The sequence below is a fragment of the Homalodisca vitripennis genome, chromosome 3, assembly GCF_021130785.1.
Source record: "Homalodisca vitripennis isolate AUS2020 chromosome 3, UT_GWSS_2.1, whole genome shotgun sequence".
Classification (NCBI taxonomy): Eukaryota; Metazoa; Arthropoda; class Insecta; order Hemiptera; family Cicadellidae; genus Homalodisca; species Homalodisca vitripennis.
This window is the reverse complement of record NC_060209.1, coordinates 132,141,223-132,154,911: the sequence shown is the minus strand read 5'-3', so window position 1 is coordinate 132,154,911 and position 13,689 is coordinate 132,141,223. Positions and strand designations below refer to the sequence as shown.

The 13,689-nt window shown below is 34.1% G+C and overlaps 1 protein-coding gene across 4 annotated transcripts in view; it reads left to right on the top strand.

The window, feature by feature from the left end:
• Positions 1-13,689, top strand: part of LOC124357515 — a 56,533-nt gene that overhangs the window by 11,197 nt on the left and 31,647 nt on the right. For 2 of the 4 annotated variants that reach the window (XM_046809388.1, XM_046809391.1), the window contains exons 1-5: positions 8,885-9,006; positions 10,248-10,401; positions 11,176-11,327; positions 11,841-12,003; positions 13,415-13,557. In XM_046809388.1, the coding sequence (XP_046665344.1) occupies positions 8,958-9,006; positions 10,248-10,401; positions 11,176-11,327; positions 11,841-12,003; positions 13,415-13,557 (661 nt within the window). In that variant the 5' untranslated portion in view covers positions 8,885-8,957. Of the gene's footprint in view, positions 1-8,884; positions 9,007-10,247; positions 10,402-11,175; positions 11,328-11,840; positions 12,004-13,414; positions 13,558-13,689 lie in introns of those variants that run through there. The other 2 variants (XM_046809389.1, XM_046809390.1) reach the window with 2 other exon arrangements.

Below are 13,689 nucleotides of genomic sequence, written 5' to 3'. Positions count from 1 at the left end.
GATCACTTTAAGGATTAACACACATCCCAACGCATTTTAGTTTTTTCTATATATGTATTAGTATTTATAGAAAAACTTTTTATATTATTGTTACATGTTAATCATTCAAATTTGTTTGATTTCTTCGAAGGAAATTACAGTTACGTACGCTTGGTCAGATATTATCAAATCAGTACGTATATTTATAACTCAGGCAGTTGTCACTGGCCCACTAATCGTCTCTAAGTGAGGCTAAGACATGGGATTTTCATAGACATTAGTTATTTGTTTTAGAACATATGTGAAATTAATGTAGTAAGTCTGAAGTCAACGGTAAACAAGGCATGTTGAGTATATGTACTACACGAGTAGAGCTGACTCACAGTATGGCCAAATGCCAGTTTACCTGGTAAAATGCTCAAAATTCAAAATAGTAATTCTTACAGTGATTTAATGTACGGTTTTGGGTTAAGAATATTCTATGGTACAAAAATATGGTTTATAAAATAATTTGTGGTTGCACATCTCTCAAAGACTATTACGAAAAAAATAATATTTATAAATAACTCTTTTAGACAATCCATTACCTGTAAATTTCCAGGTTATTGTTTTTAATAACACTCATGATTTGTTATGGAATGGCATTTTTATTACAAATATTAACTGTTCAACAACTGTTTGAATACAAAGAAAGCCAATTTTACTAGACCTTAGTATTTAATTTATTAAATAATTAAAAGTAGGCCTACAGACTTTTCAAAACTTTTAAAAATTACATCAAGAAGAAAAAGTTTTGATATAACGACACCACCTAATTATAGGGCCACATTATATATCGCTAGTTAAATTAATGGAATTAATATGTCGAAAAATATTTCTTATGCTGTATTTCCCTGAACTTCATGTGGTTGGTTGGCAAAAATTTATGCTGGAAACGATGTGAAGAATTGTGTCAGGAAATATGTTTAAACTGAGATCCTGATTAGTGGATATGGAAAACTGGTAAGAATTGTTTCATGTAAATCACTGTCGTCAAAGTCTTTCATCATACATAGACAAGAATAAATTCTATGATGGTGCGTGTCCAATCATGGAATTTAGCAGAGCGTCATTGAAGCCTATAGCTATGTAGGATGTAGACACAATTAGTCTTTTCTGATTCAGATAGATACAAATATTTTTGTGTGTGTTGTATATCTGCCTATCTGTCCGCCAGGACATCTCGCGACAATGTTGCGTTGTGTGGCATGCTCCTTCCTTGTATAACTGTCGGTGCGCTATAATTTTATCTCGTAGTTGGGTTCTTCTGACTGTAATACGAATCCCTTTATTAAAAGCTTGCAAAATACATGAACGAAACAGGCAAAAGACAATTCCAAATTAAAAAAAACGTATAGTTTTATTTTTACAGAGTTTTGTACTACGTATTTGTAAATATGTTTTCAATATAAAAAATCAAGGAAGTTTTCGGAATTGTCCCGAAAACCCGGTCTGAGTACGGACTTGGCCTCATGTCATCCAAGGGGTGGCAAAAATGAACTAGAAGTAAAGAGTAAAAAAGTACCTTTTAGTGACTGTTAGAAATTTTAGTAAATAAACTGTTCTGACTGTGCAGAACTCCAAGCCAAAAATTTTACAAAAGTAAGGGAGCAATAATCAAAGCTAAAACAGCGCTTGAATAGCTAAATATAAATATTAAAGAACCATTGCCTTCTGTTACCCGAAATTTTTATATTAACTATAGTCGATGAATATCCTCGGTTTGCCTTTATGCTTTCCGAAATGCTAATATGACATCTTCAACAGTAATGCAAAGTCTTATCCAACGCATGACTCAGCTCTGTGCACCAAGCTATATCCATTCTGACAGGTCAAGTAACACGTCCTAATAGATCAAATAATTTCTAACATCTCCACGGAGTCATAACACGCCGTACAACTCTCAATGAAATGGTCAAGCAGTACGATACAATGGGATCACGTGGCCAACAATAAATCTGGCATTAAGGTCAAGATAAATTAGGATGCCTCAATGAGAATACATATTACTTCACGCCGCTACAATCTATTCGTTTCCTTTCTTGTGAACCTCCACGAATGTGACCTCTCACGAACGAAAGAATGTTTAACCGTAACAGACGTTGAACTCAATGGTAGTCACTTCCTGTGTAGCTATGCTATTCTGTGTTATTAAAAACGTCATGCTAGAAAAACAAACATGAACCTCTGGTGTCAAAACAACTATGAAGGTTGGGGACACACATAACCGCACCGTGCCCGACACGTGAGTCGGCCGATTGTCGGTGCGGGCCCGGCTCGGTTACCGTGAGGGCCACACATGTCCGTATGCAGTCCGAGCGCAACAATCTCACTGTTTGTACTAGAGCATGTTTCTTTTGAATTCGAAGTGACAAATACTTAAAAATATATTTGGAAGATTAAGTATTGCTTGAGAAAATTGTTAATTTCATTGTTGTTATGTTTATTAATAGCTGTGGTGAATGATACATTGCAATGCTACAGTAAAGCTTTGTACAATCAGCTAGTGTGTAAAGTTTGTAAATAATATCATTATCTTGGTTATATGTTTAAATGTATAATGTATAATTCTTGTTCATTGTGTTTCATTGCAGTGAATTTCTGTCAAATACACTATAAACAGTGTATTTGGTGTTTTTTGTATTAAACCCAAGAGCTATAGTGTGATGCCAGAGAGTTTGCCATGTTGCAAGCCCGTTTATAATAATTTGTAAAACATAGTAAATATTTGTAAAATATATACTGGAGAACATACAAAAAAAAATTTTACAAAATTATTTCTTTTATAGCTCCGAGGACAAATAATTTATTGCCAGAATTAGTCAAAAATAGTAGAAACATAAATATATTTTTCTAAAAAAATTAGAGTATGGTTGATTGGTCAAAATGATATTGAGTATATGTTTAAGATAATAAATTAGTGTATGATTAGTCTTGTCTGCTAAGTTATAATAAATATTTAAAGTTAGAACATTATAAAATAATTTATTTATAATACAATATTTAATGCTACATGTGTAAAGCCTAATATTTGAATTGTAAATCATGCATAAATGCTTTTTGTTTAATACAGCACAATAGTTATACTAAAATTTAAACCTTGAAACGTAATAGTACATTATTTACTACATAAGTTACAATAACTAATTTTTATCAGTTCATTCTTGCTCGATTTTTTACCCTTTTTGTATATAGTATCCCCAAACACAGGAACAGCCTCTTATGGGTACCTAAATTTCCCTTATTTTGTAAATCTATTGGCCTAATTTATTAGGTTTAAGAAAAGAAAGAAAATCTAAAAGGATGTAACCTACTTTTTATATTTTATTACTCTAAGTACATAAATTAGAAATAAAGTAAGTAGAAAACATTTCTTTTATTTGTTATTTACTGCTATTGTAAATACGTTATGTCTTATTTATTACTAAGCACTGGCAATAATATTTATTTGTAATATTCAGTTTGTTATTATGGGGAAATAAATGATTTAGTATTATTATTATTTATTTTAACATGGGTTTTTTCTTGTTTGAAAATCTTATTGTAAAAAAAAATTTTTTATTTCTACTTTATTGAAGTGAAAAGAATAATAAATAAAAATGTCATAGAGACATTCTAAATATGACTCTTACAAAATACCGGAATAAATTTATCAAGTAACTTCAAATAACATCAAAGAAAAATAGATTTTTGCTCAAATAATTTACATGCTTGTTATTTTTTAATTAATGAAAAAATGTGTATAGACTTTTTAATAGTTCGAATTTAGTTGTTTAAAATCACTTAATGTACAACATGGTTTTCAAATTTGTTGTAATAAGAAAAATATGCACAATAAGAAAATATGACTAGTTTACTCTAATGGTAAGAAAATGTAATAGCCTACTTTTATCAATAAATATGATTTTGTACGCGAACACAGGATGTAGAGTTAGTAGGCTATACTAAATAATTCAATAAAATAGAACGTGTAGACTACATAAAATAGTTTTAAAAAAGAAGAACGCAACAGTAAACAACATATGATGCCGCTCGTAGACCGCACCGTGCCCGTCAAAATTCAAAACTCCACATATCGGTGACGGTGCGGGCACGGTGCGGCCAAGACGGTCTGGTGTCGGTGCGGACAAGTATGGACTTGCAGGTTGAAAACTGCGCTGCAATTCTTTCACCGTATGATGGCCAGCATACGGCCGACTGACGTGTCGGGCGCGGTGCGGTTATGTGTGTCCCAACCTTGAGTCATTCTGAAATGAAATACTTCATATATGTACTGATTTCCTAGTCGCAGAGAAACCACTGTTTATACTCACCATCTAGCGCCCTGGGAAGGAAGTGGAGGTCATCAAGAAATGGCTAATGTCGACAATCACTCTCTATCTGTGCGACCTCGTCTCGTCGCGACCGGAAGAGGGCACCTTTCCAGAGGACTAATAATTAACCGTGGATCCGCCACTAGATTTTCTCTATCCAAATTCAACCAGCTTTGATAAGGAAAGATAAACTAATAATTTAGATCTGGTTCCGAAAGTTCCCTAACTATGATATTTAAGCCTAGACGATCTACAAACACTTCTACCTGGCCTACTCTACCCGATAGCCGCACAACGACTCCGACACAACCTCCGCTCTCCGCTTGCTCACCTAGGCAGGAATCATCCTACAAGAACCTGTCCAGTAGAATTCCTGAAAGTAGGAGGCTCCCATAGTTAAACTATGACCTGAAGGTCAGCGCAGCTGGCTATTTAGTGTTCACGGCTACTGAAAGATTATGCGCGCCAAATTCAAATCTATATTGGCACTCACTGCACTTGAAGACAATTACTTTGAATCTCGGGAAGAGGTTCCCCTGGACCTGAAACCCCCTTTGACTGAACCTAAGTGTTATGACCTTGTCAAGAAACTCCCACAACAATTACATTACCTACTACATCTTTAACATGAGGGAAGGATAGAATGTGATAAAACCGCATATAAAACTGACACTTATATGTCAATGTTATACCTGTATTGCTTTGCTTTTTTTTTTTTTTTACATTCTTTACTTTGTGTTGCAATGTAGCTGAATTATTGTAAAGTGAATAAAGTCTACGTTTAGGTTGTTCACTGTTTTCTTACACCCAGCTATTAATTAATTAACTACAACTACACTAGTAGTAAATACTGGGTATCTTAAAAGTCTCACCCTCTCTAGTAACTTTCTTATGAATAGAGATGTAGTGATTTACTAAGGGGTATGTTTATTTGACCAACTGAGGAGTTTTTTTTATTTATGACATTATTTTAATCGTGTAAACGTGTAAATTTAACATGGGAGAGAGTAGGTGAAACATTATGAAACAACCCTTATTCGTGTTGTGTGTGCAACACGATAATGAATATGTATGTGGGCATAAAATAATCAATTTGGCAAATCATACCCTTGATACCTAAGCATTGATGAAAATGCTATGCAATCACATCAAATTTCAGCACTGGGTAGTTACAGCACAATGCATGTATAACGTATGTCACCATAACTAGACCATAACTTTAAAGTAACATTTACTCCCAACTTAATCTGCTTCCTTTTTATTCATAGTCACCAGATAGTTAGATTTTAAATGTTAAAATTTATAGTTTTATACTTTTTATTTATTTAAAACAGTATTAACCGCACGCCTATGTTTATAACGATGCTTACTTAGGGTCAGTATAAATTATTTCCTTATAACTCGTCGTTGAAAGCGAATCTTAGTAGACTACATACCTGAAATTAGATCGGCTTTAGATATTTCCAACTAAAAGGCAAAAACGTCTACATAAGTGCAAAAGAATCACACATGCATTCCTGATCTTTTCGGTAATATAGGCCTATCTATATTTTACTGTTGTTATCACAGTGTAACTACATATAAAAATTGCAAGTGTTCACTAAATTACTTTTCGATTAGTCCTACACTTCTAGAAAAGAAAATGCGATTGAGTTTGATTTATCTTGAAGCCTCTAAACAATTAATAAAACAAAGAAATTAAATTTTAACTACTGAAAATTGGAAATATCACTTATCACTATAATAAATTCTAACTAATTAGAGAGGTTTAACACATTCACTACAACACAAGTTATGTAGGTACCATAATGACTTGAAGACAGGAGGAACAGTAATAATGTGCGTAATCGTAATCGATGTGTTAAGGGCTATAAACAGTTAAGGCTTTTAACCTCTTCAAGGAGCAAGGCTCATATGGGTACATTAACTTTTATATTTTATTTCAATATTATTTAAGAGCCATCTTATGAGAAATGTACTCAATACTAACCATTAACATCCCATAAGTTGGCTACGCTGAATACATTTTGCTGCACATGTTCTCTATGTCAGCTGGACCAGTTGTTTTGAAGGCGTACTGGGTTAAGTTGTGTTTGGTGTTTCGTGAGTTTGGTGAAGTGTTTTAGATTATATATCTTGTGAGTACTTGCATAAGAATTTTATATTAAGGTGCCAAATACTATTAATTTCAATATTATTACCTAATTTAAGCCAATTTTAGAGTCAGGGAAATAAATATAAGTAATTTTTGAAATGTACTCATTTGGGTACAAAGCTCGAATAGAGGTCAGTATTAATGTTAGCCTACTCATTTGGGTACTTAGCTCTAACTTGGATAGTATTTGGACATTGTCTGTCTATCTGTAAACAGTTTTTTTTTAGATAGTAGTTCGTCTATTCAACTTATGCAAGAACACACAAAAATATAAATGTATTTTTACTTTATAGTAGTACTTCAATTGCTCAAAATATTGAAAGGCAAAGGCATTGAGGTTGTTGGCGTTTTTCGTAGTGACAGACTGTATGGAGCAGATGCAAGCTTGGAAGAACCCAAACAATTTGGTAAAATGAAAAGAGGCTCAATGAATGTTGCTACATCTGAAGACAACATAACAATTGTCCAGTGTGAAAGGACACAGGAATTGTTTATGTTGGGTCAACGTTTGCGGGCATACAGCCAACAGATCTAGTTAGAAGATGGGACAAGACAGAAAAAAAACATATCATGGTAGACCGTCCTTATTGTGTACAAATCTACAATAAGTTTATGGGAGGGGTTGACGCTTAGTAACAGAATGGTTGCCCACTACCCCCACTCTCTTAAAGGCAAACGCTTCTAATCTTAGAATATTTTTTTATCTAATGAATGTTGCGGCAGTAAATGCTTGGATAATTTTTTAAGGAGAAAACCAACTCAAAGATGCCTTTTGTAGATTTTAAGGGCAGTATTGCTAAGTGCAATGATTCAAATAGCCTGCAACAAGAGAAAAGTTGGTAGGCCACCCTCCATCACCCCGCCTTTGAAAAAAAGATGTCGCCCAGGAGTACTACAGGATGTTCGGTTTGATGGAAAAGACCACTATCCTTTCAAAAGTAATCCTGGCCGCTGCAGGGACAGAGCCTGCACGAGCAGAACCCGATATAAATGTGGGAAGTGTGATGTTTCCTGTCTGCCCAGAATGTATGGAAAACTTTCATAAAGCAAACCAAAACTGCATAATACTAATTATATGATCATTACATAATCCTAAGATTATTATTTTGACAAAATGCAGATTTTTAAAATCTAGATTGTACACTATAATTAATAAATATTTCTCTTGTACTGATTTGTTATTTCTCTTTTCCTAAAAAATTGTTACCAAATGTCAAACCATGGTCAATATTTTACAATAAGTAGGCTACTAAACATGTATTTATCCAATATAAGGTTTAAAATATTTCTAAATACAAATCACCTCTAACTAATTTTGTCTAAACCTAAAAATAATTCACATAATACCTCAAGCTACTTAAATATGCTGTAAAATATTAATGTACTCAAAACTAACCATTGACCATTACGGTAGTAAAAAAATCACATGGTGATCGATGTAGGGTCTTTGTACACATATGAGTACAAATGAATTTTAGCTGATGATTATTATAATATAAATACAGGTTTTTATGGAACAAAAAACATGAATTTTGTGTATTTCAACTGCAAATGTCACAAGAAAAAAAAAATATAAGTGCTTAGTAAAAATAATTCATTGAAAAACGTCCCTGAAGAGGTTAAAAAAAACAATCCGTTTACAAACATTCGGGTTAAGGAAAATTAGCGCCAGAATCTTAGATATATTACTCGAATATACAAATCCCTATTTTAGCCTCGTCCCCAAAAGTTGTTGCTCTGCAACAATAGCTGTCTATTAAACAATCCACGTTATACTCGTGCTGTAGTAACGTACGCTTTTATTTCGCCAGATATGCGTCCATGTTACCATGATGGCGTGGTTAGTCTGAGAGTTCGTGATTATTCATAACAATTAAACTAGTTTGGTATAGTTCTTGGTATAAACTGTTCGAGTAAAAACGAGCAAATCAAAACCAAAATTTTAATCCAAAAGTTCTATTTAAACTAAATGTCGTTAAAATATCTACAGGTGGTTAGAGACCATGCCGTATATGGCGCCAGAATTGCATGCGCCGTCCCTGTAAGATAATACTAATTTGTGGGTAGTTTAAAATACTCGGGAAATTGTCAGAGTAATAAATAACCGTTTATTTATCTTGCAATTGATGTGAAGTCAAATAAACATTGTACTACCGAGAATGCTGTCTCATATCTTGTGTACTTTACTTTAGCTTGTAGTTTAGGAATTCTAGTAAGTCTAAATGAATAGTTTAGAAAATTAAAAACAACAAGATTTGTTTATCAAATATAGGAAAGAAACCACTTATTAAACTGGTGCAGTGTATAATCCGGAACAGTGACCTTGGAAGGTTAATGGAGGTCATTAAAGACAGAATCGGAAAACCCCGTTTTAACCTCTTGGCACGATAACGTGTCTGTCACTGTACAGTACTATCCGTCATCAAAAGCCCAGTGGCCACTGGCCAGTAGTGATCAGGAACGGCAGCGTCATGACAGAGTGGCAGTGGCTGGCTTATCAGCTGTTATTCTGTTATTTAGGTGAGTTTGTTTAGTAACCAACGATTTAAGATCACATATTTAATTGGTTGAAGTTATAATTTTTAATAAGATAGAGTGGCTGAATATTGAAGCAATTAGAGTACCTAGTAAAACACTCACTGTAATAACTCAATTTGCTGCCACTAAAAGCTATGTCCAGACTTGTTAATTTTAAGAAACATGATCGTTTCAAAAATACTAAAAATAGTTTTGACATGGGAAATTATTGAAGGAATTAAGAATAAGTTCTCATAGCACATAATGTGACCAAAAGAAGAAATAAAAAATGTATTTCATTTTCAACTGATTCATTAAAAGTTGTCATTTTAATATTTTCGTGTAATAATATAAACAAGGGGTGGATCTTACTTTCCCTATTTAGGGCAATTATAAATGAAATAATAATGGCGCAGAAAATAGAGTTTTATGGGATTTTGAGATGTTTGGAGTAAAATAAATAACACCAAAATATGACATAGTCTCCAAAATCAATAGGTTTGTTTGGTTACAGTAGACACCTAACACAGGTACTTATAGATGGATATAATTTTCACAAAACAACTATTTTGAGATTAGAAGGCCCCAAAAATGGAATCTTTCTCTAACAACACTAGGATCTCATTGCAAATTAAGTACATTCTCATATACTACTACAAGAACATAGCCAGGAAAAAATTGGGGGGGGGGGGTCTAGACAACTGATATTTTCCCGTAGTGGACAAAGAGTAAGGCCCTATTTTGTTCCTTAAAAAGTTCTTGACCCGTTTCTTTGCTGGGAACAATCTTTCAGCAGTACATGTCAGTAATACTAAATTATTTAAATAATAACAATAATTTATTATCAGTAATTGAAAAAATTGATAATTTGGGGGGGATCTGGATTCCTTGGACCCTTAGCTGGCTACGCCCTTGCTATACTATGAATTGGAGAATGAATAAAAATCAATCGTGACTAGATAATGTTTTAAATGAAACTTCCACTTGTGAAAAATAAGTGTCCAAAACAGCATAACGGCAATGAAAATATGTCTGATTTTAAAATGAGAAGTACAGAACACTGATAAGAAATGGTTTAAATGATAATTATTTCTTATTGGTGTAAGAAATAACTATCATTAAATGAACATCCATTTGATAGGTGAATTTTGAAAAATAACTATGATAATACTACATATTTAAATATAAAACTAAAGAGTAGGCTCCTTGTGGGATTGGGCTGATTTATATTTGGAATTGTGAAGGCGTTGCTTATGGCGAGTACCTTGGCTGCTACAGAGAGACAGACCCCCATTTGATGAATGGACACCAACAGAATTTTGTCGTGACTCTGACTCCAGACCGCTGTCTTGAACTTTGCTCAAACAAGGGCTTTCAGTATGCTGGCCTTAAGTCCAGGTAGGTAACAAAATGAGTCTTTCAACATTCACACTCTCTCTAAACTCTGGCATAATGTTAACTTACAAGGTGCTGTTGGTATTCAAGTGTTAACATAATGCACTGTAGTTTGATAAACGTTATAATTTATTGTATGTTAGCTGTTACACACTACTATTATCACTATATAGTATACAGATAGGGTATAAAGAATTTACTTGGGATTGGATTTCAGGGCAGGTGTTGGAACTATTATTAAAGAACGCCCTTGTTTGGTTGCTGTGGCAACACTTATTACATACCATACATGAATGTACCCAGAATTTCATAGCATAGTAAATAACAGAAGTACTTAAATAAATAATCACTATTGCCTAATTTAATTATTGTTATTAATACTGCAATAAAATGTGTATTTATCAGTAAACGTTATTGACTAGTAAAAATTAATACATATGCTCAGATGCGAACTCATTATACATTAAAACATTGAATGTAGCAGACATGCTTGTGCAACGTACGTTGTTACGTAGAATCAGAACCACACAGTACAGAGCATCTGTGAAGGTATTAAGCATGTTAGACTCCATTGGATAGGGATTCACCCACTTTCCCCCTTATCAGATATTCCTCTATACAGATTTCAAATCTATACAGGTTCAAACTAGCCAAAAAATACTTTTAAATAATACATTAGTGGCAAATAAAAATATGTAAATCAAATGAAAATAAATATGTATAAAACTGTCTAAGGAAAAATGTTTTATGTCTATAGTGACCATCTTTGATTAACAGAGTAACTTGTTTTTGTGACAACAACGAGCCATCGCTTGGACACAAGACCGAGGAGTCGCAGTGTCAGACTACTTGCGTGGGGGATGACAGCAAGATTTGTGGGGGAGAGGAGGCCTTGAGTGTATTCACCACCAACAGAGCAGTGGAGGACGGTTGGTTGATAAATTTGATCACTACTCTTTTATTAGATTTTACTTCTATCATAAAGATAAAACAACGGGAAATTCCACTAGTAAATAAAGGATTAGCACAGTATTCAAAAGTGACAAGTACTTCAAGAAAATTAGCTTTTAAACTCTTGTTTTGGGAGTACTAGGGTTTGGAGAAAATTGTTTGACACTTGTATTGAACACTTGTATTGTGTTTTCATAACATCTTATTAACTGCGCTAGTTCTCTGTATTTGGAGATTTCTCTTCAGTCCTGATCATGTCTCAATTTATTTGGTTTTTAAATGCGCTTTTTGCTGGATTTTTGTTACTCATCAAAGTTTTCTTTTATTTGCGTTTTATTAAAAGCCATGTACTGATAACTGATAACGGATAAGTTTTTGGGTATTTTAAATTTCAACATATATGCTTTTGGAGAACTTAGACTTTATTGTGTTTAAATCATAAAAACAAAACAGTACTTATAAACTTACTATGGTTCTGAATTTTCTGGTAGAAGTAGTGGAGCCGATCTCGCATAACTATGTCGGCTGTTACAAGGACAACAACGATGATCGACTGCTTACTGGTTACAAGCAAGAACTCGTCAACAACTCACCAGAGAGATGCAGGGCACTTTGCTACCGGAGAGGTTATTTATACTCTGGTGTGGAATTCGGGTAATTTTTTTTATTTCTAGATTTTTCTTTACCTATTATAAGTTTACAATTAAACTAAATATTTTTATAGTTTAAAATTAATTTAACTTTAATTTTGTTTCAACTTTTTTTATAAAGTATTGTTTAAAAATTGTATACTGCCTTATTAATTTGAGTCTTGAAGAAAATTATATTTTAGTACTCTTAAATGTAAAATTGGTGAGTTTTTTTATAAAAGAGCCTCTTTATAAGATGGTCAAATTAAAGGAAATAGTGGATCAAAACCAGAGGGGTTTTGAGATTTTAATCAAGTATTTGTTAAACTTACCTACAAATAAGGTTCAGCAGCTTTATATCGTTTATCTTTCCGTAAGCCTGGTAAATGCTCTAAAATGCTCTTTGTCGTCAATTTTAGGGGTTTTAAATCTTGCAACTATAATTAGTGCGATTCATGCTGGTTCCAGATTGACCTTGTATTAATACGTTAACTAGTGACTAAAACCCCCCTCCACATCGGGATTTGGCTGAGCGTTAGTGAAGCTTCAAAAGTAGATAGGGACAGAGTTTTTTTATTAAGTTCACAGACACAACACCCTCTAAAATAGGCCCACGTGTGCCATTAACCCCTTGTAACATTAACCCCCCCGGGAATTTGTTCATATGACCAGGCAATATCCTGACTAAATTAAACCCCCTGATGTCTTAACCCCCTTTAACATTCTGCCTGATAGTGGTTGAACGGTAGGTCGTAGATCAAATCTGAGGGCACAATCGAAAGATAAAATTAAATTTCTGACAGGAAAGGTCCAGTTACTTTTTCTCGTATCTCTAACGGTTAACCCGTAAAACGCCATTAAAGTCAAAACTTTGATTAAAACTGAAAAATTAAATAACATAGGTCCAAGATAATTCCGAATTCCGCTTATCCCCGAATTTGGCCAACACCCGAAAGGGAGCCTGGGGTGTGTCGTTAACCCCCGGTAACATTAACCCCCCCGCGCAATTTCCTGTTATGACCAAATAACCAACTGAGTAAATTAAACCCCCTGATGTATTAACCCCCGGTAGCATTACCCCCCCCGGGAATTTCCTGGCATGACCTCATGTCCGAATTTTACCAATCACCAAATCTCTTAACTCCCCCCCCCCTGGGAAGTTCCTGGTATGACCAAATAACCCCCTGATGTCTTAACCCCTGGTAACATTAAACCCCCCCTGGGAATTTCCTGGCATGATATCATGTCCGAATTTTACCTATCACCAAACCAATCTTATCCCCGAATTTAAGGCACTTACTTTGGGGGCCTGGGGGCGTAGCCCCCAGCGAGCCGAAGGCGAGTATATATTATAGTTTTACTGACTGCAAGTATCCAAGTATTTAGTGAAAGTTCAGATAGATCAAACCCTGTATTGTCGGTTCTCCTGTTGTCAGGGTGGAGTGTTTCTGTGGGGATGCTCACCCCCCACCACCCCTGCTGCGAGCAGACTATCAGTGTTCCATGGCATGTCCTGATAGTTCCACACAGAAGTGTGGAGGCAGTGGCATGATATCCATATATGACACTGGTATTACCGGTATGTAACTAATGACATTATTTTTATCATTTTACTATTATATCTAGTTCAGTTATAGCATTCATCAGATCTTGACATTGCATTCTAAAAGATTAAGGGATAAAATAAATTTGTTTGTATTAAAAATAAATA